The sequence below is a fragment of the Amphichorda felina genome (genome assembly GCF_050947745.1).
Source record: "Amphichorda felina strain 45539 chromosome Unknown scaffold_4, whole genome shotgun sequence".
NCBI classification, from domain to species: Eukaryota; Fungi; Ascomycota; class Sordariomycetes; order Hypocreales; family Bionectriaceae; genus Amphichorda; species Amphichorda felina.
Genome location: NW_028145046.1, coordinates 2,704,771 through 2,729,688, shown reverse-complemented (window position 1 = coordinate 2,729,688; position 24,918 = coordinate 2,704,771). Strand labels below are relative to the sequence as shown.

The 24,918-nt window shown below is 54.6% G+C and overlaps 11 protein-coding genes across 11 annotated transcripts; 5 read left to right on the top strand and 6 right to left on the bottom strand.

The window, feature by feature from the left end:
• Positions 1–257: 257 nt before the first annotated feature.
• Positions 258–1,114, bottom strand: ACO1O0_004640 (Inositolphosphorylceramide synthase subunit Kei1-domain-containing protein; the record flags this gene model as incomplete). The annotated part of the gene is made up of 2 exons (XM_083194079.1): positions 258–980; positions 1,070–1,114. The coding sequence occupies 2 exons, from the start codon at positions 1,112–1,114 to the stop codon at positions 258–260; spliced, it is 768 nt and encodes a 255-aa protein (XP_083051027.1).
• Positions 1,115–2,121: 1,007 nt separating this feature from the next.
• On the top strand, positions 2,122–3,031 carry RKI1 (ribose-5-phosphate isomerase RKI1; the record flags this gene model as incomplete). Its single annotated transcript, XM_083194078.1, has 2 exons — positions 2,122–2,524; positions 2,589–3,031. The coding sequence occupies 2 exons, from the start codon at positions 2,122–2,124 to the stop codon at positions 3,029–3,031; spliced, it is 846 nt and encodes a 281-aa protein (XP_083051026.1).
• A 278-nt stretch (positions 3,032–3,309) lies between these two features.
• Positions 3,310–4,230, bottom strand: ryh1 (Rab family GTPase YPT6; the record flags this gene model as incomplete). Its single annotated transcript, XM_083194077.1, has 6 exons — positions 3,310–3,365; positions 3,415–3,693; positions 3,766–3,895; positions 3,952–4,040; positions 4,103–4,128; positions 4,184–4,230. 6 exons carry the CDS (start codon positions 4,228–4,230, stop codon positions 3,310–3,312), a joined length of 627 nt encoding a protein of 208 aa, XP_083051025.1.
• A 508-nt stretch (positions 4,231–4,738) lies between these two features.
• Positions 4,739–6,133, top strand: ACO1O0_004637 (ribosome biogenesis protein Nop53/GLTSCR2; the record flags this gene model as incomplete). Its single annotated transcript, XM_083194076.1, has 2 exons — positions 4,739–4,893; positions 4,954–6,133. The coding sequence occupies 2 exons, from the start codon at positions 4,739–4,741 to the stop codon at positions 6,131–6,133; spliced, it is 1,335 nt and encodes a 444-aa protein (XP_083051024.1).
• A 235-nt stretch (positions 6,134–6,368) lies between these two features.
• ACO1O0_004636 (uncharacterized protein) lies at positions 6,369–8,444 on the bottom strand (the record flags this gene model as incomplete). Its single annotated transcript, XM_083194075.1, has 1 exon — positions 6,369–8,444. The coding sequence occupies one exon, from the start codon at positions 8,442–8,444 to the stop codon at positions 6,369–6,371; it is 2,076 nt and encodes a 691-aa protein (XP_083051023.1).
• A 1,077-nt stretch (positions 8,445–9,521) lies between these two features.
• URK1 (uridine kinase family-domain-containing protein) lies at positions 9,522–11,340 on the bottom strand (the record flags this gene model as incomplete). The annotated part of the gene is made up of 9 exons (XM_083194074.1): positions 9,522–10,005; positions 10,064–10,295; positions 10,352–10,421; positions 10,478–10,563; positions 10,616–10,658; positions 10,725–10,869; positions 10,924–10,973; positions 11,027–11,104; positions 11,185–11,340. 9 exons carry the CDS (start codon positions 11,338–11,340, stop codon positions 9,522–9,524), a joined length of 1,344 nt encoding a protein of 447 aa, XP_083051022.1.
• A 1,113-nt stretch (positions 11,341–12,453) lies between these two features.
• ACO1O0_004634 (CTLH/CRA C-terminal to lish motif domain-containing protein) lies at positions 12,454–13,652 on the top strand (the record flags this gene model as incomplete). The annotated part of the gene is made up of 4 exons (XM_083194073.1): positions 12,454–12,456; positions 12,522–12,598; positions 12,787–12,982; positions 13,170–13,652. 4 exons carry the CDS (start codon positions 12,454–12,456, stop codon positions 13,650–13,652), a joined length of 759 nt encoding a protein of 252 aa, XP_083051021.1.
• Positions 13,653–13,974: 322 nt separating this feature from the next.
• NdufS4 (ETC complex I subunit conserved region-domain-containing protein) lies at positions 13,975–14,684 on the bottom strand (the record flags this gene model as incomplete). The annotated part of the gene is made up of 3 exons (XM_083194072.1): positions 13,975–14,284; positions 14,344–14,451; positions 14,506–14,684. The coding sequence occupies 3 exons, from the start codon at positions 14,682–14,684 to the stop codon at positions 13,975–13,977; spliced, it is 597 nt and encodes a 198-aa protein (XP_083051020.1).
• Positions 14,685–14,993: 309 nt separating this feature from the next.
• On the top strand, positions 14,994–15,624 carry ATP17 (F1F0 ATP synthase subunit f; the record flags this gene model as incomplete). The annotated part of the gene is made up of 5 exons (XM_083194071.1): positions 14,994–15,041; positions 15,104–15,118; positions 15,248–15,413; positions 15,477–15,542; positions 15,599–15,624. The coding sequence occupies 5 exons, from the start codon at positions 14,994–14,996 to the stop codon at positions 15,622–15,624; spliced, it is 321 nt and encodes a 106-aa protein (XP_083051019.1).
• Positions 15,625–16,638: 1,014 nt separating this feature from the next.
• Positions 16,639–20,485, top strand: ACO1O0_004631 (uncharacterized protein; the record flags this gene model as incomplete). The annotated part of the gene is made up of 5 exons (XM_083194070.1): positions 16,639–16,704; positions 16,799–17,270; positions 17,328–18,613; positions 18,684–18,897; positions 18,957–20,485. The coding sequence occupies 5 exons, from the start codon at positions 16,639–16,641 to the stop codon at positions 20,483–20,485; spliced, it is 3,567 nt and encodes a 1,188-aa protein (XP_083051018.1).
• A 1,089-nt stretch (positions 20,486–21,574) lies between these two features.
• Positions 21,575–24,547, bottom strand: MCM6 (MCM DNA helicase complex subunit MCM6; the record flags this gene model as incomplete). The annotated part of the gene is made up of 3 exons (XM_083194069.1): positions 21,575–21,697; positions 21,758–24,206; positions 24,267–24,547. 3 exons carry the CDS (start codon positions 24,545–24,547, stop codon positions 21,575–21,577), a joined length of 2,853 nt encoding a protein of 950 aa, XP_083051017.1.
• Positions 24,548–24,918: the final 371 nt, after the last annotated feature.

Here is a 24,918-nt window from a genome sequence, read left to right as displayed (position 1 = left end):
GGAGTCCATGCTCACACAATGCAACCACCACCAGTCCACCACCCGATGCCCGACTTCAGCCTTGTTCCATGTTTGCATGCTGTAGGAAATTAGATATTATTACGTGATATCCGTCTCTTCCACTAGTATTAGGATTAGTATTATTATTATATGTGGGTGCAAATGCTTCCATGTGTGCTGTACTCGCCACCAAAGGAAATGCCCATAGGCCAAACCACTACCCACCGTCAATGAACCACCACTCCCGGTCCGCTAGTTCACGAGAGCTGGGCCGCCTGCTTGGCCCCGTTCATAGAATACGTATCCCCCATCCAATCCTCAGCCTCCTGCTGCTCCAGCCAGTATCCTCTCCCGACAGACACCATCAGCCTTCCTAGCCGACCACGGCGGCCATCACCGCCCGGCAGCTCGCGTCCAAACGGACCGTCCTTGTCGTCCACTACGTCCGACCGGCCCTCGACCACCAAGACCTGCATCCGCCTCTGCAGCACATCCCGCGCGTACGACATCACCACAATCCCAAAGTACACTCGAACCAGCGTCAGCGCCGCGATCATCACCATGCTCGACGCCGTCTCGTGCGGCACCACAGCCCCATGCTGGGCGCTCTCCTTGCGCAGATTTTCGATGCCCTGCGCGACCATTTCCGGGATGTTCTCGTTCTCCTCTGGCGAACCGTTCGCGAAGTACCACTCAAGACCGAACACAGCCGTGTCGAATGTGTTGATGATGGTATCGGCAATATACAGCCACGCTAGCGCAAGGCATTCGACTGGGTTTTGGCGTCGAATGTGCGGCATCAGATACACAAGCGCAGCCAGCACGGCGATCGAGTAGAGGTAGGTCGACAGCTGCATGAATGACAGCTGGTAGCCAGTCAAGATGGCCAGCAGTCCGTAGACGCCCGTAACTTTGTTGAAAATGAGTGCCAGTATAATCAGCTCCGTCGCCGTCTGCAGGCTGATAATGCCGAAGAGGCTCTGTGGGCCCAAGGTCAGCACCCAAGAGGATTTATCGATCCCAACCTCCCCAAGCGTCCGTTGCAAGGGCCTAGCAAGAGCGTGCTTACCTTGGCGCGTGGCACCCGAAAATAAAGCCTTGTGAATCTCGACATGGTTGGCGCCGGTGAGAAATGTTCCTGATTCTGATTTCCGATATAGAATCTGTGGAGGAAGGAGAAAAAGAAGCCAAAGTGGTGAGCTGACAATGCTAACGCAGACTCGGTGGCGGCGGAAGTGATGCAAGCGTCTCATGGGTGCAGTTCTTCCAGGGTCCCACCTTGGCAGCGGCGCCGCCTTAAAGTTCTCACCGCTTGGCAGTGTGCTGCGTGTCATCTAGCGAGAGCTGTCCACAAGTTTGTGTCTCAGTGTTTGATTGCTGGAAGTTGGGGCGGCATTCGAACTAGTCCTAATGCATTCAGTGCTTCCCCTTCCCGCCCCACCATAAGCCGAGACTGCCGCATGGACGTGAAAACTACACGTGATATATCACGAGACCGAGTCAACCAACACTCAACATCCCACCTCAGCCTAGGATCTCCGCGATTGGTGTTTTGCGCTCGGCGGCTTGGCCCGAGAACGAGCCCACCGAACGTCGCACTACGACAGCACGCCCAGGCATCGCGACGCCCACCATGTCATTGTCCCCATCTGTCAGTGCGTTTAGGTATGTCCTGGATCCTCGAACACCCGATAGGACTCCACTGGAAGTGACGACAATGCTCTAAAGTGCTTTTTTTTCTACAAGGCGGGTTGAAATCATCCCGCATCCTACTCCATTTTAAACTCCCGTACAACCACTGCACGTACCAGGCTGGTTCCAGGGCGAATCTTCATGTGCACCGTTGCCCAAGCACCTAAAAGTCTCTCATCCACCAAACATCTGGCAGCAGCTACGTCATTTCACCTAGCCCGGCCGCCAGCCCCATTCTTTAAACCTAATCATCCGGCATCCCAGTTGCCCAATTCAAGGACGTTCGTATATTTTATCAATCAACAATTTAGCAGAGCCCATACCACGACGAGACAACAATCTCTTGGACTTGCTTACACGGTGCCGTCGCTACCCTATACCCAATCACCATCACCCATCACCAATCACAACTTCCATCCCACAAGAACCATGGCCTCTGCCGTCGAGCTCGTCGAATCGGCTAAGAAGCTCGCAGCCTTCCAGGCTGTCGATGAGCATCTTCTCCCGTCACACCGGTACGTAGGCATCGGCTCCGGCAGTACCGTGGTATATGTCGTGGATGCCATCGTCTCCAAGGGCCCGGCATTTTACGGTCAGATGGTCTTTGTGCCTACCGGTAGCCAGTCCAAGGGTCTCATCCGCGCGGCGGGGCTGACTCTAGCAAACCTCAACGAGCGGCCCGTCGTTGATGGCCGGCCGGTCCAGCTTGACGTGTGCTTCGATGGTGCGGACGAGGTGGATGATGACCTGAACCTCATTAAGGGCGGAGGCGCATGCCTGTTCCAGGAGAAGCTGGTCGCAGTGACGGCCAAGAAGTTTGTAGCCGTTGCCGGTAAGTTCAACATGGAAGCGAGATTCGCATATCCATCTCAGACATGCTGACAACACGTCACTAGACTACCGGAAACAGTCCCCCCGTCTTTGCACGAAGTGGAAAACCATCCCTATTGAGGTTCTCCCTCTCTCTGCGCCGGACGTGCTGCTTCGTCTCCAGGCCATGGGCTCGCCGAACCCAGCCGTCCGCTCCGGTCTCCCGAGCAAGGCCGGCGAGTGTGTTACCGACAATGGCATGTGGATCATTGATGCGCCGTTCCCACCCCTGCTGCTGCCCAAGGACCTCCTCGCCGGGGCCGACGGCTCTGGCAAGAACGGCGTCTGGGAGGTGAGCAAGCTCGCCAACGAGCTTCTGAGCATCCCGGGTATCGTCGAGATTGGCCTGTTCCATGGCTTCAATGGAGCCGAGGCTGTCGGGTTGGGCAAGGAGGGGCAGGCCCAGAAGCCCGTTGCGGCGTACTTTGGAACGGCGGAAGGGACGGTGGATGTCCAGAGGGCGACATGATCAGTTTTTTTTGATAATTGGGGGAAAAAAAAATCAAAATTCAGGATATCGTCGACTACCAGATCCAGGAACCATCAGTCGCGGAAGTCAACGAAGGCATTAGGTTATATATTTAACGATCGTAGCTCGTTTCTTTTGGCTGTATTATACAAGTTCCATGCTCGGTCCGCTGTTACGCTGGATATCCTGCATCGTGCATCGAAACTCATCATCGGTGTTTCTGGGGGGGCGCCCGACAGCTGGACCCCGCGTCATGTGCTCGTGGTCATTCTGGCTCTTTAGCAAGAGCAGCCCTCCTGCGAGGGTTGCGAAGAGTTTGTCTTGACATCAATCACTGGGCGAGGTCAGCGTGACAAATGTGCTAAGTGTGGGGAGTAACGTACTTTGGCTGGAAGCCTGGGCAGCGGCGTCGGATCCCTCCATTCCCGGCAGGGCCTGAGCTATCCTCTTGAACAGATTTTTGACGTTGTGACCGAGCTTCGCACTCGTTTCCACAAACATAAGGTTGTTCTTCTTCGCTTCTTCCTCACCCTGCTGGGTCGTGACTTCGCGCTTGTCGTTGAGATCGGTCTTGTTGCCCACCAACACAATGATAACATCATTACCTCGCTCAGCCCGGACGTCATCGATCCATTTTTTGGTGTTCTGGAATGATTTCGCATCTTGAACACATGGTTAGCTGTTGCCTTAACCTCGTGATCGCTGCCTAAGAAACGTTGGGGCGGGGGCCGCACTGGAGATGTCGTAGACAACCACCGCCACGCTGGAATCGCGGATGTAGGAAGGAATCAGACTACGAAATCGCTCCTGTCCGGCGGTGTCCCATAGCTGTAATCGTACCGTCCGGTCCTCGAGGTACATGGTCTACCCTTGGGTCAGTTTCTGTGGTCTTGGTGATCGTACGATGGGGAGCTCCAGACCTTGGACAAAAAGTCGATACCAATGGTCGCTTGGTACATGTTGTCGAACGAGTCGTACATAAATCTTGTAATCAGAGAAGTCTTTCCCACTGTCGCGAGAAGCCATTAGTAGGGCGTCCACCGCTGACCTCTGCCTCGGCATCTGACATACCACTCTGCTCCCCTAGAAACACCAACCTGGTCGTAAGCATTAGTATGGCCAACGAGAAGCTCCAGGACGAGTCCAACGTACTTGAACTTCTTCAAGGGGTTATTGTATGATCCTCCTGCCTGCGCCATCTTGACGGATATTGTCGAGTTACCCACTCCAGGGGTCGATTCGGGGTTGTTATTGAGGGGGGGGGGGACAGCGGAGCTCGTCTCTGGCCTCAGGGACGGTCGCCGAGAATCGTGGAGAAATCTGGCCAAGCTGCTAGTATATTCTAAGTCGTGTAGAACGTTGGAGCTAGTGTTGATCGAGGGTGACCTGGGAAGTGAGGTCAATTGTCGACAGCTTGGAAGTTGGCAGGACCACAAGCAGTCAGTGCCTGATTGACGGTTGAGTTGACCAGTAGCAGCACGTGGCCCAGAAAGGGAGTTGAGCCGAGCTGGGGGGATGGGGCCATCCGTGATCCGTCTCTTACGGAGAGCTTATCAGGCTTAGCGCCGTTCTGATAGGAGATTCAGGGTCTCCACTAAAAAATTGGAAGCACATCAAGTCTTCCCCCACCACTTGCCATATCATCGACCATCACCAACCGATTATTGTCTAAATTCTCGGTTTGAATCCAGTCGCTGAACCATCCCAATGCCTGTGATTCAGCCTCTATCTTCTGGGTCTGGGGAGGCCCCCAAGACCTACAACCAGCCCTCTCGCAAAGGCAAGAAGGCGTGGCGGAAGAATGTCGATGTGACCGAAGTCGAGAAGGGTCTCAAAGACCTGAACGAGGAAATCATTCAAGGGTAAGGATTTCCACCTGCTTCACATGCGCCCGGTTACTGACATTACTTTTCTTTTCTCAGAGGTGTCATTAGGGAGAAGGCTTCTGTAGACCTCTTCACCATCGACGTGAAGGGCGACAGCAAGATCCCCAAAAAGTTTCCCAAGCACGCCAAAAAGGGTCTCAAGGCCGACGAGATCATTGCCCAGCGCTCTTCCGTCCCGGCCGTATCTATGCGAAAGCGCCCCAGCGCCAAGACAACCGACGGAATAGTCCCTGCTAAGCGCCAGCGCACCGACTGGGTTTCCCACAAGGATCTCGCCCGCCTCAAGAAGGTTGCCGACGGCCAGCATGACAATACCATCGAGGTCCGCGATGCTACGTATGACATGTGGGATGACGTTCCCACTCAACAGCCTAAGAAGGACGCCGCCTTGGAATTTCTGCCTGAGCAGGTCCAGGCCAAGGCACCCAAGTCGATGAAGCAGAAGCCTCTGTCTCTGCTAGCCAACGGCAAGGAGGTGCCCGCCGTTAAGAAGCCGACCGGCGGATACAGCTACAACCCTATGTTCACAGACTACGAGGAGAGACTCACTGCAGAGGGACAGAAGGCCCTAGAGGCTGAGAATGCGCGGTTGGCTGCCCTAGAGGCGGACCGGTTGAAGCAGGAGGCCGCTGCGCGGTCGGCGGCCGAAGCGGAAGCCGCGGAAGCGAGGGCAAACCTGTCTGAGTGGGAAGAGGATTCTGAGTGGGAAGGCGTCCAGAGCGGCGTCGAGGACGGAGGCAGACCCGTCGTCAAGCGCCCGGAGCGCAAGACTCCCGCTCAGCGGAACAGGACCAAGCGCCGCAAGGAAGATGAGCGCCTAGCTAAGCACAAGGCCGCCACGAAAGCCCGCCGCGTGCAGGAGCAGCGCATCAAGGACATTGCGTTGGAGATTGAGGAGCGTGAGCAGAGAAAGGCGCTCATTCAGCAGCAGGAGAATGACTCTGACGCTGACGGGGAATTTGAGACTAGCGGGGAGAAGCTGCGAAGGAAACAGATTGGCAAGTACAAGCTCCCGGAAAAGGATCTAGAGCTGGTTCTGCCCGATGAGCTGCAGGAGAGTCTTCGGTTGCTGCGACCTGAGGGGAACCTGCTTAAGGATCGGTATCGGAGTATGCTGGTCCGCGGCAAGGTTGAGGCTCGCAGGCATCTTCCCTTCAAGAAGCAGGCCAAGAGGAAGCTTACAGAGAAATGGACGCACAAGGATTTCGTCTTATAGATGGCTAGCGATTGAATTGATTGGGTTTTGCTCCGAATAACGCCCCTATTCTGAACTAGTAACTATGGGATTGTGGCTTTCCTAAAGGTCATGCGACTGATACTGCCCATGACAACAGGCTGCATGAGTTGACATACCAGTTATCATCGAAGTGTCAGGTGAACTTAATGGCATATGTGTGTCGACAGACGTGGTATTGATACTACGTTAGAAACTTATCATATCTATGGGTTGGTCAGCGCGCCATGCTATATGGAGTCATGCGGGGGGTCATCATACCTCGTCCGAACAGACCTCTCTTGGCCCAATCCATGGCCAGGAGAATCCTCGTCCTTAGGCTTACGCTCTGCGCAAAGTACACTGACCTCCAGGTGTAAACAGCCCAAAGTCCACCAGCAATGCTCCAACCCTCACCCAGGTCAAAGACGGCTGAATTGCCAATGTACGCCAAGCTGCCTAGGTGATGGTACTCGAACGCCTTGTATACGGCATCATCGAGGTCGCCGTCACGAATATCGTTGGCCGATAGGCCATCGTGCATGCGGGCCATCTTGTTGAACTTCTGTGCCAGGTACCGGCCTTGCTGATGGGCACGCTGAGCCGTCGCCGGCAACGAGGTCAATTTGCTGTCTATCTGATTCAGGAGCTCGCGGAGTTCTCCAAAATCGAGCGTCCCAGACTGGTCCTTGTCAAACTCGGCAAAAAGCTTGTCCAAACGCTTGAGGTGGTCACGGGCCTGGGGAAAGCGCCTCTTCACGTCCTTTGCAACTTGACGCCAGTCGCTAAAGTGCAGCTGGAGAGTCTCAGGGTCCTTACCACTCTTCCAAGCAAGAGCGCGCAGGAACGTGACGATGTGATCCGCGACGTTATTCTGAACTGTGGAACAGTCTCCGATGGCGTACACGTCGCCAAGTGGAGCACCATTCAGACGAAGATGCGTATCGGTCTCGAGAGCATAGCGATTGGTCTGAGAGCAACCCAACTTCTCAGAAATTCTCTTGCTTAGGGGTGCTGGCGCCACACCCGTCGACCACAGACAAAACCCGATGGGGAGTTCTTTCGTGACGATGGACCCATCATCTTGCTTCTGAGTAAATATAATCTTCTCTGGCTGGACTTCCTTCACCCGCGCGTTGGTCATGACATTGACCTGGTCACGGGCAAAGCGCTCCTCGGCGTATTTGGATACGGCTTCATCGTAGGTGTTGAGAATATGGCTCCGACTCTGAATAATATGGACAGAGATCTCATTCCGCAAAAGGCGAGGGAAGAGCCGGGAAAGATCCTCGTTTAGCAGGTCGTACAGCTCGGCGGCGAATTCAACACCAGTTGGCCCACCACCGCTGACGACGAAAGAGAGAAGTCGCTTCCTCTCTTCATCTGACGTAGTGGGGAGGCAAGCAAGCTCAAAGTTGTGAATGACTCGGTTACGGATTCCCCGGGCATTGTCGATGTTCTTGAGGAAAAAGGCATTTTCCAGGCCCTTGACACCGTGGGGGTTAGTGGTTGAGCCGACTGCAATGACCAGCTTATCGTAAGGAACATAGAAATGGGTCGGCTCGCCCTCTGGGCCAATCTGGGCGACCTCGACTAGCTTCTCTGAGAACTCAATGTCTTCTGCTTTGGCACGAATGAAGTGACCATGGACACGGCTGATGATGCGACGAATGGGCTCGACTAGGGACCGCAGCTCCAGCGTACCGACTGTTGCGGATGGCAGCATTGGCGTGAAGAGGAAATAGTTGCTCGGTGAGATGACAGTGACGTGGTACTCATCGGGGCTCAGATCTTTAAGGAGCGCTACGCCACCCCATCCACCGCCGAGAATGACCAGCCGGGGCTTGTCCTTCAGCTTGCGACTTGCTTCCGAATCATTGTCATCGATAAAGACTTCGGCTATAGGAAGGTTCTTGGGGCCTCCCCTCCGGGGCTGTAGAGCCAATTGCGAGACATTAATGTCGCTATGTGTGTTGTGCTCCTTGTAGGTTGATGCGTCGTAGATGAAGAAGGCGATGATGCCAACACCAACGATGGTTAGGGAGGCACCGACCAATGCTGCCGCCCGGTAGCAGAAGATGAGGAACTGCGACTTGGCTTGGGGCAGTGGTTTACCCGATAGCGTGCGGACGAAGAAGTGGCTCGGAAGGTGTGGGCGCTTCGACCTGACGACATGGCCGGACCCGGGGACGTTGATAATGCCGCGCGACTGGGATGGGAAGGCGATTGATCTCGACAGTATGGTGCTACGGACTGGGCATCGCAGTCCAGCTGCGATGGAGCGCGTCGGCGCACGGAGCGAGGATAATGGCATTGCAAGGATCTTTGGTGCTCAAAGTAGCCTCTTGGAATGTGTGCCTGGTACTACCTAGGCTGGTACGAGAGCGAAGCTCAAGGGGGAGCTCAGAGGGAGGAGCCCATGGATCTTGAACCGGGCGATAGGGTCTCAGGCGCTTCGACTGATGGGGGAGCGATGTCGAGGGTTCATGTTCAGAGCTGGTCGCAAAGCTCCGAATTGGACGAAGGGCCGAATTGAGATAAATTGCCCTCACTGGCCTATGATGCCGGTGTTAGGTAAGGTACCTGCCCATTGAAGGCAGCTATGTGTCCCAAGTTGTAAGGATGATGCGCGCGCAGGCAGTGGCGTCATAGGTAGGAACACACATTAAGACAAGCAGTAGTGCTAGGCTTCGCGCTGGCCTAGTGATCCATATTTTTGTCCCCCACTGGCCCCATCACATCGATGATCCGGCGGGCCCGGGCAAGAGGTGGTAAAAAGCAGGAACTCATCAATATAAGTACCTGGCACGATTGTCATCTCTCATGTATTTGTGGACCGGATAGCAGTTTATTCGTCGTATTTACGTCTAATAGATTGTGATTTATATTCAATTGAGTATTCACGCGTTTTGGGGCCCATCCGTTATTCCCTGATACTATTCCGTGCTACGCATTACAATCTTTGCTCTTTCTACCTAGTACTCTCGTACTACCTATTAACGCGTGCCGTGCAACCGGACCCCTGGCAGTACCAGCATCATATGAACGCATCACTTCGTATTCCAAGAAAGTTGCTCACTCTTCCCTATGGGTCCGGATCCGCTATTGAGGAGAGAATATACAGCGCAGGTACATAGTAGTCAGAATGGTCTCATTTTGAGTGCAGTCCCTTCCCTCGCCAACTAAGTGCCAAGTACCCTACAGCAGCTGGTCGGCAGAAATAATTGTACTAAATGTAACATCGAGCAGACGAGCGGGAGCTAAGGGGTTGATTCTGGCTATATCTTGTGAAGAATTCAAAATTGTCTGGTTTGTCTTAACCGTTGGAATGCTTATATATATATGTTTACGCTGGTACTCAAGATGCTTGCTTGCCTAGAACCAGAGCCCACTAACACCGGAAATACCTCTTCTCGATCCATCGCGGCTCCTGGTCTGCCAAAATATTGCAGACAACGACAGTTATTTCGGGGAACACGCTCGTCAAACGATGCAGCCCCACCCTGCCTGCCGAGTACGTGGCCAGGACGATCCGGTCCAACGCCACGCCGTGATCGGCCAGAACCTGGACCGCCATGAGCGCGGCTCCTCCGCTGGCCATCTGGGTATCGAGCAGTAGGACACTCTCGTGCTTGTCGATATCATCGGGCAGTCGGAGGTAGTGAAGCTCTGGTTCACCGGTTGAGTAATCCGACTGAATCAGAACGCGGCCAGTTCTGCAATCCGGAATTGTCTTGTGTAAGGCCGGCTCAAACGCCGAACCCCCGCGGAGGACGATTACGGCGCTGACCTCCCCCTTTGCCGTTAGTCCTTGGTACTTGTACCCTTGGGGTGTTTCAACTGTCAGGCTCTTGAAGTGCACATTGTTCAGCGCCCTGTTGTCATGTTACTTGGCTGTCTTTTTATCTCTTGATATCGGCGCCCAAAACTTACTGCTCAATAATGAGGCCTGCTAGTCGGTCAAAGTAAAAGATGAAGTCTTCAGCGTTGGTGTCAATGTCGTGTAGGATAGTGTTCATGAATTTGAGCTGGGGCGTGTCGTCTAGGATGACAACACGGTCCGATAGTGGTTCTTCCTTGCAAGTTGCCTCTAGCCTTGAGAGAGCTTCACGGTGATGCCTGGATTTTTCAAAGAGTTTCCGCTCAATGAAGTGCACCATCATTTCTGAAAATCGTAAGCATTTGGTTAGATTTCATGGCGAGAGCGGGTTTTGTATTCACCAAGGGCCACTCGGTTCTCTATTCCTCGTGGCACAATGAGATCAGCTTTCTTCCGCTGAGGCTCAACGAACTGATGGACCTGGTCAGTGGTCCCTCCTAGAATGAAACATACATGGGGAAAAGCACCTTTTCGAAGTTTGGCTTCACAAAGCCAAACCACTGCTTGATACAACCCTCAATGTCACGTCCTCGCTCGCGAACATCGCGCACAACTGGTAGACTGTTAGCGTACTTGCTTTTGCTCTGAGACGCAGGGAGGCCTACTTCGTCTGGACAGGCAGGTGTCTGCATCGGCCTCACAGTATATCTGCAGAAATTATCAACACCAATTCCGGGTGGACCCAAGCGGGCTTGATATGTGTATCAGACGTACACCCATGTCCAAAAGTTCGAGGACCCGTGGATCATACAGGGCAAAGATTCCTTCCAGAATGAGAACATGGGGTGAATAGATAGACGTGGTATGGTCTAGCCGCTGATGCTTAGCGAAGGAATACACGGGAATTTCCGCACGTTTTCTTCGGGCGATGTTAGCACACCTCCTCTCTGTGGTCCTAGACAATCGTACGTACCCAGCCTTGAGATCTCGCAGACGATCAACCAAGATATCAAAGTCTATGGCCTGAGGCAAAGTGGTGAGTTTAAAGCACGAAACGTATGACTCTATGAAGGTACCTCGGGCGAGTCAAAATCATACTCGTTGGCAAAAGCCAGCTTCGATTGCTCTGGGGTCAGTGTCTTGTAGAACGAGTCCTAGCCCTGGGGTTAGCCTGGGCGTCTTTCCATCTTTTTTACGGACTACACGAGGGTGCTCATGCCATTGACAGGATGACAACCCAGGGCAGGTTGAGCTTCCTGACTATCGCCTGGGCGACTGTGGATTTGCCCGACCCCGAGCTGCCCGCTACCGCGATGATGCTGACGTCTGCCCATGGCGGAGAGTAGTAGGCCCGCTTCTGGACGGTAACGTGACTCTCAAGTGCGCTCATATCTGAGGTGGCAGGGAGATAACTCTGCGGTTGGCGGGTGTTGTGTGGCCTGGAGTCGAGTTGTGACACGTGGGGCGTCGGCGAGGCAGCACGTCCGGATTAATGCTGCTGCAAGGCTACAACAATGGCTGGTCCTTGAAACGCGGAGGCGATGCGAGACTATGCTTATGAAGCCAATGGACATCCAAGGAAGAGCTCGTGTGGCCAGTAGGCACAGGTCGTTCACGGATGGTTGGAAAGAGCGTGAAGCAGAAGTGGGGAAATGGAGATGATGAGAAGCGACGGTGGTCAGGTTTTCCACCTCAGAGATGCTTCGTACTCGCAACAGAGCGCCTGGGACGATCGTAGAATGAAACAATATAGGCGGGTATTATATCTGTTACGGCCAGATCTAAACGGAGAGCCGAAGTCGTAGGACGGCGATGACCGCCTGGCTCGAGAGCTCTGGCTGCATTGCGCTAGTAGCGGAAAGGAAGCTTGCTCGGTCTTTGAGTACCGGTAGAAGGTCTTTCAATGTACAGATTTTAAACATTAATACGAGGCTTGGTTCCGGCGGAACCCGCTGTAGCCCTCAACCTTTGAGTATTGCGAACGGGATCATCTACCTAGGTAGTAGTAACTGTTTTTTGAGGGGGATGAAGTGCTATCTGGCAACACCGTGCCTAAGTACCTACCTTAGGTACGAGTAGGTGGTGAGGGGAGGCGTAACGCCGTATTAGTGAGAACAGTGATTCGCCTGTGAGGTCCACGGGTGGATGGTTCCCACAGCAGGGCTACCTACGCCCACTCAGGGCAGCAAGCTCGGCATGGAGACCTGTGATTGGGCCATCACGGTGTCCCACTTCAGCTTGCCCGACCTCAATCAGCCGGTCCACAGCTTTTCCTTCTTCCAACTCCAGCTTTCTCCATCACTGCAAACTTCTTCTCTGCACCACAAACTTCCAACCCATCGACTCGCCTGGCCTCACGCTGGTCGATTCGTCATCCAAATGCACTGAATGCACTGGTTTTAGTCTTGCCCGGGTGCACCTTTGGGGGGCAACCGTCTAGGGACCACAACTGTGTCCTTTTGCCTCACGCTGCTGAAGACAAACGTTGAAGACTGTCAGCACCATGGTACGTGACTTTGAGGGGTTTCTGGGCGTTCCTCTATACCTGGCATTAGCTGACCCTACTTATAGACGTCGTCTTCTTCGACCACCACCCCTATCAAACATGACTGGGATCGGAGGATCTGGGAGGCGAAGCCCCCTAAGAGGTACGATCATGACTTCCTGTGACTCAAATACCGAACCTGGCCCTGTCGACGTGATGAATATACTATCAATGGGAATCTCTCCTAGAAATTCCATGCGGAGAAAACGATATCTTTTTTTCCTGATTGTCGCATCATATCCACTCTTCTTGCAGATTTCGCGCATATTCGGGGACTGACAATTTGGATAGCGACATCAATGCATTGATCTTAGACTACCTGACCATGGAGGGATATCCCCAGGCAGCTGAAAACTTCTCGAAGGAGGCCAATCTCAGCCCCCAAGATGATCAGGATTTTATTGAGGCTCGATGGAAGATTCGCCAGCATATCAATAGAGGCAATTTCGAGTCCGCCATCGAAGCCCTAAACGAGGTTGATCCTGAGGTACGTCGACAGTATTTCATACCTCTCTTCTCCTCCCCATCATGATTAGAACACGAGTTATACATGCACCACGCATAGGGCCATCTGGCCCTTGGATGAAAAACAACCACCTTTTATGACCACCCTTGCCAACCATAACTTTGTTACCGCCGAACATATTGCTCTAGATGGTCTAACAAGTTGATAGATACTTGAAGAGGATGAGGCTCTCCATTTCTCTTTACTCAGGCTTCAACTGGTTGAGCTCATCAAGACCTGCAACGTTGCTGGCGGTGACATAACCCAGGCATTGAAATTTGCCACAGAGCATTTGGGTCCACGTGCTCCGGCGAACCCCCAGTTTCTGGAGGATTTGGAGAAGACGATGGCTCTATTGATGATCCCCCATGACTCACTTGAGCCGCAGCTTGCCGCGCTTCTCGACCCTAGTTTGCGCCAGGATGCAGCAGAACGCGTCAATAACGCAATCATTGCAAGTCGTTCTAAGCGGACCATAGCTGGGATTCGCAACCTAGTCAAAATGCGCTGCTGGGCCGAAAATAGATCTCGAGAACTGGGACTACCTCTGCCGGACAGGCTCGATATTGGGCTGCATGGTGATGAATTAGATAGCTCTGACCAGAGCGGTCAGAGCGGCGAGAACGGACATGATCCGATGGTGACAACCTGAGATTCTCTGCTCTTCATGATTTCACGGCGTTTTGGGACGTGGAACGATACCGGCGGCACAAGCCACACTATGGACATGGTTAAGCGTATATTGGATTGACGACAGGCGCAGGCTGGGGTTCGGGAACAAACATGAATTACGACCGTCATGCACGGCGTTCTGGGAATTATACCATAGCACTTCGTGCTTAATTTGCACCTTTCGAATGACGATCTTTCCATCACAGGATCACTAGTAATATTTTATCATTGAACATCAGACAGAGGAAAGTGCCATTGAGTCTAGAGAATATGTACAATGCCTCTAATTCGGACCTCTACGCCTACTTGGTTCGAATGTGCTTCAGTTTCTTAGGCGAATATAGGAAGTTGTTGGCGTACGCCTTGGGTGCGAACTTCCGGGAGTTGGGCTCCTGGACAAAGTACTCGTAGCCCTGCTTCTCAGCGAAGCGGATGGCATCCTCCTTGCTGTTGAAGTCGATGTTTGTGCCCTGCATAAAGTCGCCAGAGGACTGCCAGCCCATCAGAGGGTTCTCCCAACGGTGACCCTTGGCAAGGATGTCCCAGTCCATGCGCCAGTGCTCGCCACGGAAGTTGCCCGACTGGGTAGCAGGCTTGGCCTCCTTGTAGATGCTACATCTCGTTAGTTTAAACTCTCTAGTTGATGAAATGTGTCGGGATCGAAGACGGACCGGACTGTGCGTGCTTGCAGCTCCATCGGGGCGCCGGATATCACGGCGGCAGTGAGGATGCCCTCCTCGGACCCATCCTGGACTCGCTTCGGCACGGGGGTATATGTCCTGGCGGCAAACATTAGCACGCTATCCATCTATGCAGTCGCCGAAGTCGCGTACGAGGTTGCCTTGTCGTGCGGGACGTTGTAGTTGGGCTGGCTCGTTTCCTGAGGGCCGCTGGGGACGGGAGGCGTCGCGGAGGTGCTTTGGAAGCAGCGGGGAGCGGCGGATAGCGTGACTCGAGGGGAGGAGGCTGCTCGCAGCAGCCGAGCTGCGGTCTGCGTTCGGAGGGCGGCCATGGCGAAGTCGAGTCTCAATTGCAGTCTCGACGAAAGTTGACACAGAGCCAGCTGGACTTGGAGGCGAGCGATGGAACTGAAGTTGGTTCGGCTGCGTGCAATATGAAAGTGGGGTGCGCTGATTGGCTAGCACGGAACAACGATTCTTCCCGAGAGACGAGTGCTTTTCGGCTTTGAGCTGCGGGAATCATCGTCAACGCCCTCCTCTCGAATCTCCCAACCCGACACTGCAATTGAACGTCTCGACGGAAGCGAGGCAGACAGAAGGAATTTGAATTTTACGATTCGAATCCCCCAACAACCGCCATCATGAGCTTTGTCACCCGCCGGGCGCTCTCGACGCTCATCCCCCCCAAGGTGAGTCCTCGGTAAAAGCGATCACACTCGGAAGAGAGTTTTGCTAACACTAGACCCTGCAGGTTGCCTCGCCTAAGGTACGAATAACCCCGCTCGTTTGATTATGGAGAGAATTTGCACGATCGGAGAGTTGGTCGCCGGGACCGATTGACGGATGATGAAAGCCGCGATGGTCGGGCCAATGCTAGGGGACAGGGTGCTGACAGAATGGCTACACGCAGGCGATTGGCGCCGCTCCCGATGCTCTGCGCATGCAGCGTGTCGTCAGCTTCTACGAGAAGCTCCCCCGAGGTGCCGCCCCCGAGATCAAGGCCAAGGGCCTCCTCGGCCGCTACCAGGCCAAGTACTTCGGCAAGAACGCTTCCGTCACGCGTACGAGAACCCCCCCTTATGTCTACATGTCGGAACCGCCGGTATACTTACTTGTCTGTCTAGCTATCATCCACTTCCTGGTGTTCCTGATTGGCGTCGGCTATGCCCAGAACTACTACTTCCATCTCCGTGCGTATATCTTGCCATACAACGCTTGGACTTGCCCGACTAACTGTTACTCGCAGGCCACCACAAGAACAATGCTCACTAAAGAGCAGCCATGGACGGGTTGGATTGTGCCCTATTGTAGGGCCGTGTACATAAACTGGAACCTCTAGAGCGTGTCTTCGCGCAAAACAAGATTCCCTTTGTACTCCTACTTATAACGCTATCCCTAATTTCTGTGATGATGCATACCGGAGTGCAGCCGAGAACTCTTCCATGCCTTTCACCAATTGCTTGTAGTTGCCGAAGTTGGTTTGATCAAACAACAGGGCTATGGAACGTTGGTTCCTAATGTTGGGAGCACAATCTAGTACTCTGTAGTCTCGGCTTCTGTGATGATAGCCCGCCAAGCAGCTCGCTGTCGAAATTAAGTCACCGCCTGTGCCCAGATACACTCTATCCCATAACCATTTAATTCAAAGGCATGCGTCTGGTTTGACGTTTGTGTATGTTCGACGATAATGTGCCTTCCAGCAACCTTCGTTTACTCGTTGATGCCAGACTGAATCCTTGAGGCTAAGCCGAATTAGTCCCCAGCGCGCGGATCTACCAGGTACGTACCTACCTTGGCCTGACGGCTGGGGGGCTTACCAGCGGGCAGGCTCCAAAGCTGCCCATCTCCCAGGTGCAGCCGCCCTGCTGAAGCGCTAGGCCAGAATTAGGCCGCCTGCAGCAGCTTCGAAAATCAGCACCCGACCTCAACTGCACAGCACCTCATCACTGTCGCTTCTCCAGCAAAGGAACATCTCCCCCCAATCACCACCCTCAGATTGGATTGTCGACCCCTTCCATCAAAACAACACCCCGAGGCGAGGCAGCGGAGGCGAAACTTTTGGCACTTGCAACCGAGTTCCCCGCGATCCGTTCTTGCGAACCCCCCTCGGCCTGCCCTGTCGCTCTTTGTGACCCGTAGGACAGCGATCACGTTTTACCTCACACGATATTTGACCTCGACACCTGAGGCCGGCTCGTCAGCTCGGCGCACTCCCTCGATACTCCAAAAGGCGCTGGACTGCCCTTGAGCCACCGTCGCATCACGAACGGCGCCCCTCTACGACGTATGATGGCCACGGCGCCCTCCGTCGATGACCTTGCTGATGTTTCTGCCTCGCCGAAGACTCAGCCCGTAAGTCCATCTTCCCGCCCCCTATTCTTGTTCTTGAAACCGTACGAGTCAGGAAGAAGGCACATACAAGAGCGACAAATAACCATCGTAATAGTCCAGTTCTGTTCACGATGTTGACTCCGGATCGCCTGCTCTGAATGGCAATACTAGCCACGACGAAATCGAGAACAAGCACATCACGAATGTGGAGGATCAACTCAACTCGACTGATGCCAGTGCTAGTGGCGGGTCAGATACCGAGGGGAAGCTCAAGGATGGCGATAAGAGTCATGCGCGGACATCATCATCCGTCAAGAAGCCGGCCACCTTCAAGGCAGTTTCAGTCAACAAGACTTTCCTCGCATCCAAGGCGGCAACACCTACTAGCACCTCAAAGGTCAGCGACAAGTCAAAGTCTGGCTCCAGCACACCTCCCCCTGGATCTGCAACGCCGTCCGCATCCAGGCCACGGTTGGTCGCAAAAACAGGAAGCGGAACACGCGACTCTGGCCCCCGATCATCAGGGGTGAATGGAGGGAAACCGGCGTCTGCGCCCGATCCCAACGCGGTGTGGAACAAGAATAGACGTACGTCTGCTTGAAATTATGCACTTTTTTTCGGTTAATGCTAACTCGGATGCCTAGCCACTCCTACTCCCGACCCAAAGAAGTTGACAGACGAGGAACTGAAAAAGTATGGTATTCATGTGGCTAGTCGCCTCGATGAAGACGATGCGCAGGGACAGAACAAGTGGGCCGACCTCGACGATGATGATGATGACTGGGCCCCCGAGGCGATTACCTGGACTGATGGTACCAAGACCACATTACCACATACGGATGAACCTCAGATACACCCCCAGGCAGACGATGTCGTAGCCGAGAACGGTCAGCTGCAGGGTCAAGCGCAACCGCCTGCCCCACCACTATCGACCATCCAGCCGCACGCTAAACCTGCCGGTTTGGCCACTGGCAAAGGCCTGGTACTCAAAGGGGCTGCTCCGGAAAGGCCAACTCTGGTGGCCAAACCACCGGCACCACAGCAACCTGCAAAATCCCCCTGGGCCACCTTGCCTCCAGTCGAAAAGGCATCACCAGCTGCCTCTGAACCTCCCACTCTCTCGTCTAGAGGTTTTGTCAAGGAACCGTTGCCTCCGAGGGGCATGGGTGCTCCAGGACCTCCGCTGAGAGAGATCGCTGCTGATGATTTCAGCCGCTCGACATGGCGAGATGGAGCTTCCCATGGAAATCGTGAGCTGTACAATTCCCAGTCCGGACGCTACGAACCTGTACTCGACCGACGAGGCTCGTTGAGGTCAGATCAGGCCAAACACCCCTCAGTCCTGCAGCGTCCAATTCCCGGTGACCAACCTGCCGAACCATCGAGCGCTTTTCAGACTCATAGGACAAGCCAAGATGGCCACTTTGGACGGCGACGAGGATCCTCTAACGTTAGCGGCGGTAGTGGATCGTTTTTCCAGCGCTCGAGCAAAGGTAGTGACGGTCATATGCCGCCTCCCGAGATTCTTACTGCACGCAGGCCGTCCCAAGCTGGATCTATGGAGAGTCCTATCTCACCAGTAGCTATCCCGGGGTCAGGCCCGAACCAAGGCAAATACCAGCAGCACCCCCAGCCAGGATACACTCAAAGACCATCTCCTGGGGCCACATTTGCCACCATGCACCAACCTGGCCCTGCTGGTGTGAATGTGGCGCCGCTTCATCCCCCTGCACCTCAAATGATAGACGATGTAGAGTACCAGAAACGCCTCATGCGTGAGAAGACTGAGCTCGCCCGGAAGCGCCGTCAAGAGCAAGAGGCGGCTGAGGAGGCGGCAAGGCGCGAGCGTATCCAGAAGAAGCTTGACGCGATGGGACCGCCCCCCAAGAAGAAGAGCGATAAGCCTGATGCTTCTCCCGCTGAGGAGCCTGTTAAGCCTACTCAAATCCAACAACGGGAACAACCAGAGCCTGCTTCAAAACCAACTCAATCTTCTCCAGGACAACCGACTGGTGGCGACGCTGAAGCTCAGGATTCACAAGGAACTCGTGGACCAAGCAACCGCTCTGTCTCGCACAATGAGGCTAGCCTCCCCCCTGCAACGGGTCCTAGACGCCTCTCGCATGGCCAAGAGTCGAGGCAACCCACATGGGCTGGATCCCGCCCTGATCGCTTCGTTTCTTGGGCCCCTGGGTCCCAACCTCCGCGAAACGTGTGGGGATCTCCAAATAATGACAGAGGGTTAGGTAATGGTACTTTCAACCCTGAATTAGGGCGCATCCCCGGCTCGTCAGTCGCGGAGGCGCCACCCGCAAAGGGACCACCGCCTATCGCGCCTCCGGGCGCTTCTCGAGAGCCCAGAGAGCCTTCCCAAGTTCGACAGCACCAGCCACCTGCACCAATTGGGTCTCGTCCATCCCGCTACGGGCAACCAGCTTCTGATGTTACCAACAAGTGGGTCAACTCGGTTGCCGAAAATGACAAGAAGATGGGTGCCGCACGTCTGGCAGAGAGAGCTGAGAGGGAGCGCCAGCTGGCTGAGCGAGAGATGGCGCTTGAGGATGCCCAGCCATCCATTAAGGATACTTGGCGTCCGGTGAGTGTCGCTGGCGATGGCACCAGGCGACCAATGGCTCCCGCAGACTCGCAGACATCCCAGTCTGGTCGCCCGTGGCAAGGATCTGGGGAGGAGCTTTCGAGAACAACGCCTCCTCGGGAGGGTCCTGCACCGTCACCACACGCCGGAGTAATTGGCTCAGGGAGCAGCTCTGTCTTATCTCAGGGCGGTCAGGGGGCCTCCTCGCAAGGACGGACATCGTCACGTTTCTTCCCAGTCAAGGACGTCCGTGGCGATGGTCTATCGGGACCCCGTTCGAGGGCCCAATCTCCAACTCCACCACCCCCGACAATGGAAGGCCATCCCGCTTATGAAGGGAATACAGGGCACCCTCATGTCTCGCTCCCCAAGCCTCCAAAGCCGCAGCCTATTGTGAAGCTCCCGCCGGCCATGTCTGCGTCTCATTCGCAGCCGGAGTCGATTAAGCGTGCTCCCTTCGCATGGGCGTCGCCGACGCCATACAAGGACGCTGCCCGGGCACAGCCTGCACACCATCAATCCCGGCGCTCGGATGAGACTTCGCAGCAGGATTGGCAGCGAAAGTTCAACAACTTGCTCAATAATGGGAAGCACTCGCCGCCGAAATCTATGGGAGTTGATCCGGCGAGCAAGAATGCTTTGGACTACCACGTCCATGAAGATTCTGCGACAGTATCTCTGCCTGGTCGCTCGCCTGCGGTGGCCCCGGCCGTTGTGGTAAAGACGACCATCTCCAAGCCCATGGCTGAGGAGTGCTTTGATGAGCCGGAGATAGGATCACTGCCGCACGTCAAACTCCCACACAAATTCCCCGATGCTGCGTGGCAGCCTGCTGAGGCTCCGAACAAGCCACTCCCTAGGAGGTTTGTGGTGCAACCATCCGTCATGGAGCCGTTCTATTTTGCTGCGGAGGCTGTGAGCGGCGGTAACGCTATGCGAATCCACTTCCCAGGCATGCCTGTGGCTAAATCTGTCACTGTTCCGTTTGTGGCTGGTCGTGGAGGTCGGGGCGGCCATAGCAAGCCTAGCAGGGGCAACCGGGGAAGCCATCGGAGCAACAGTAGAAGAGATGCCTCTGGTTCCCATGAGACTAGTGGGCAGACCAACGGACAGGGCAGCCGTGGGGGCCGTGGACGTGGAGGATACCGCAGCAGGGGCTCGGAGAATTGGAGTCGCCAGTCGCCTGCCCAATCTTCGCAGGCGTAGGGCCCCCACCAGATACAGGCCAGAGTCCGCATTGTCTATCACCCTCATCCACGGATTTCTGAGAAACTGGAACTACCATCCGATTCTATCGGGAGAACTCATCCAGTGGCGGACGGGAATACACGAACACGCCCCCCCGGCAAACCTACCCAAGGACATGTGCAATAGCCGGTCTCAATTCCCTAAGAGGCGGCATGTACAGTTCTACGGCCCGCCTATACCCCATCCCCTTGGGATGGATACTTTGTATGACGACGCTTTAAGCGCCCACTCGATTGCGAGAGCGAGCGCCAATGCCCCAAACACTGTTTGAGGTCTCGCTTTCCTGAGTTTTTGTCTTTTTTTTTGCTTTTATTCCCATGCTTCGATATTTGTCCTTTTTCCGCAAACGCTTTGATCCTACTACCTACTACGCTCGACATGATGCGACGCAGTCGCGCAAACAGTACCCACCTCAGTAATATGGCACACGACCAAGGGGCTTAAGCTGGATATGCTGTGAACGCGACTGAGAGCACGCCATTCATGGAGTGAAGAGAATTTATTGAGGGCAGCAATATTCTGCGCAACGTCTTGACCCGAACTGTTTAATTCGGGGCCTGACGAGACATACCAACCTGTCAACTCAACCAAGCCAATGATGGGCGGAGGGACGGGTATTCTGAGCTTACAGGCCCGAACACTCTGAGGTTACATGACTGGATTGGTGCACGCTTGTGTGGAATAGTCAATACTTTACAGAAATACCTACGCGGAAACGCTCTCATCCCTAGTACTGTGACTTTGATGATGTAGACCGCTGCGAGTTGGCGATGGATACCCTAGTACGAGGATCAAGCGTGTGATGCAAGGAGTTGTACGGATACACCCGCCTTTACAGGTGCATACTGCGTCTATAGGTACGTATACGTATTATGTGTAAGTTGAATATGGGACCCTCGCAGATATTAGCAACTCCAGACTCCTTCCATACATGCCCTGCCTCCATCCTTAAATCATGCGCGTGATCTGGTTCATAACATTCATCCAAACAAGCTGGCTTTTCTAGCCTTGAGCTCTCTCAATAGATGAGCGCCGAATATGCTCTGTTTAGTATTCCTCTACGGCGCAGTTGGGATGGAGGACATAGACGATGCGAGCTGCGGCAGCAGAGCTGCCTTCTCCTGAGTCGTCCGTAAGGCCTTCGCCACGGAGAGCCATGAGGATATTTTCCTGGGCAAATGTTAGCATGGTGATTTGTCACGGTAATTTGACTTGGAAAAAGCAACTCACCTTGACCATCTTCTTGAGGACCATGGTAGCCATGGTCTTCTCCCTGTGGTAGTCCTCTTCGGCCTCGAGCTCGTTTTCCTTCTGCTCCAGGTACCAGTTCACGAGCTCCTCACCCTCGACGCCGTCTCCGGTGCCGCTCTCGTCGTCATTGATACGCTGGACAAATGCGTTCACCATCTTGATGTACGTGTCGTACGTCATGGTGTACTTGCGTTTCTCGCGGGATGCACCGTCGGGGTGCTCGTCCTCGTCCATCGCAGTATCGGCCCTCTGGCCCGCCGCGGCATCAGCAGCACGGCGCAAAGTCTCAGCGTCCTCCTGGGCAGCATCCTCGTCGTCCATCTCGACATCATCATGCTCGACCGAGATGATACTCGAGCGCAAGAGCATGTATGCCTCAACTACCATCTCAGGGCTGATCTCCTCGGTGCAGTTGACCTTGGCAATGGCCTCGGAGAGACGGATCATACTCTCAAGCTGACGCACAGTGATGCGGTACGAGTTCTTCCCCACGCCTCCTTGTGCGTCATCGGCACGCAGCTCCTTGTACTTTTGCACAAGTACCTCCTTAGCCTCGGGCGTGAACTCCGGCCGGAACGTCTTCGCAAAGCGGATATACCGCTGGAGCTGCTCGGTGCTGAACTCGGGCTCGACAGCTTCATCACGGAGCTGGTGGATGGCCACAATGTGCTCTGCCAGGTGGCGGTCGCTCTGTTCGTTGCACTCGTCGAGAACGACAAAGAAGAGGTCGAAACGAGACATGATAGGGGCAGACATGTTAATGTTGGCACGGAGCGTCGTCTTGCGGTTGTAACGGCCACCGACGGGGTTGGCGGCAGCGAGGATACTTGTGCGGGCGTTGAGGGTCGCATGAATACCGGCCTTGGCGATGGAGATAGTCTGCTGTTCCATGGCTTCGTGAATAGCAACTTGGTCGGCAATATCCATCTTGTCAAACTCATCAATGGCACAGATTCCATTATCCGCAAGCATAAGGGCACCGGCCTCAATGGTGAACTCGCCTGTCTCCTCGTCCTTGACCACAGCCGCGGTAAGACCAGCAGCGGATGAGGCCTTGCCACTGGTGTAGACAGCTCGGGGCGCAAAGGAGCAGACGTACTTCAGGAACTGAGATTTGGAGGTCGAGGGGTCGCCCACAACACAAATGTTGATGTCGCCACGAAGCTGCATGCCCTCTGCCGTCGTCTTGTGGACACCGGACATTAGCTGCAAGAGGATGCCTTTCTTAACATACTCGTGGCCGTACACCATGGGGGCGATCGAGTTCACCAGACGGGAATAGATGCGGTCACCGTGCACCATGGCTCTCAGGTCATCGATCTCAGCAGTGTTCATGGATGCCAGCACGCCGGACTGCGCCTCCTCGACAGACTGCTCAACATCGGATGCATTGTTCTGTGTTAAGGCGTTGACAATGTCAGCAGCGCTGCCTGCACCCGACTGGCCAGCTGCAGTCGTGTCCGGAGTCACCATGCAAGCAAGAAAGGCAAGACGGTAAGTGAGGTCACGCACACCCAAAGCCTTTAGTCCAGTAATTCCGCTGCCACCAGCATCGTCTCCGCGGGCACCACCGCGGTCATCACGGATTGAAGTTGGTTTTTGACCTGGGAGGCCGAGCTGGCTCACGTCGGGGACGACAATGAGGGCACCGGTGAAAATGCATTTCTCTCCTGCCTTGGCACGGTCGACGATCTCACCGCGCATGATAACATCCATTGTTCGGGGCATACTGCCTGTGGGAATCTCGGAACTGTTCTCCTGGACACGGACCTTCTGCCAGTCGACAAAGGTGCTCTGCCGGATATCTAGCTGCCATGCCATGCGATTCTGGCAGAGCTCGTTGGGGCATTGCGTGGGTTCAGTATAGCGGAAGGTCTGTTCCACGTTCGTGACAACTCCACGGCAGGCCTCACAAACGAATGTGGCAAGCGAGAGCTCGGGACGGACTTCGGATGTCCTTGTAACAGTGCCAGAAATGGAGAGGAGCTGTCCGATATTGGAGGATCGGAGGGCACGCACCCGAGTGACGAGGGGTAGGTTATAGAAAGCCACGGAAAACAGCTTGTCTGTCTGCTGGTGCTCATTGTTGCGACGCGACCCCGTCTGAGTCGACGAGCCAGCATGGCTTGCCGCCGAAGTGGTCAAGTTGCTTGAGGTAGTAGGCTGGCGGTGCTCCCGGAAGTATTGTGGCTCGTACTTGGCGATCATGTTGTGGAGGGCGGAGGTGAGGTAGGGCACTAGGCGGTAGTACTGGGTGGCAATGGCGTCGCCAAGACTGCCGTTCTGGTAGGCTTCGACGTGCCTGAAGTCGACGTAGAGGGTGGAAAGTTGGTATGTGCGCATGCCTTTGATCTGGGCGATGTAGTACTTGTCGGTGGTGACGGCACTTGACGCCGGGACACCTGAAGCTAGAGGGTCCTCTGTGAAGCTGGAAATAAATGTGAGCATATAGTCGTAACCTTGGCTGTACTCGACTGTGCGAACTCACTTCTCGAGAAAATCCTCAAAGCTCCGCTGAGCCATCTTACCCACCTGGTCCTCTACGGGGGGGACATTGGTAGCGTCAGGTTTCCGGGACCTGCGAGGAACCTGGTCGTCTGCAAAGCCATCCTCGTCAATGTCGCTTGCTGCCCCAAGGCTCTCTGACGGCGGCCCTCGGGGCCTGGCTGAGGAAGATGAAGGAAAGCCCAGCGCTCCCCCCCTTGGAGTCCCTGCCGGGCGGGAGGGGGCGTCGGACATGAGATATCCGGCGTCGCTTGAAGCCGCCATTGTGGATTGTGTGTTGCACGACCGACGACGGTTATTTTTTTCGTGTCTTCCGAAGCAGTGCGGATGTCGTCGTTGCAAATGTTCAGTATCGGGTGGGATTTCGGTGTGAAAGTTGAGGGAGGAGATCAAAGGTGGAGAGCGCGTCCAAAACGCGGTCAGAGACGCGTCGAGGGGCTTTTCTAACGCGTCTTTAATTGATTGCATGGGGCTAACCGTTTTGGTGCACCTCGTCCCCCCATTACTATTAACATTGCTCATAATGGGATCCTTCCGATCTCCAATTTAAGACTTCCAGGTTGACTTGATATACTCAAATAGTTCTACTAAAATTTCTGATATTGATGCTTCTCGAATATGTATCCGTTGTCCCG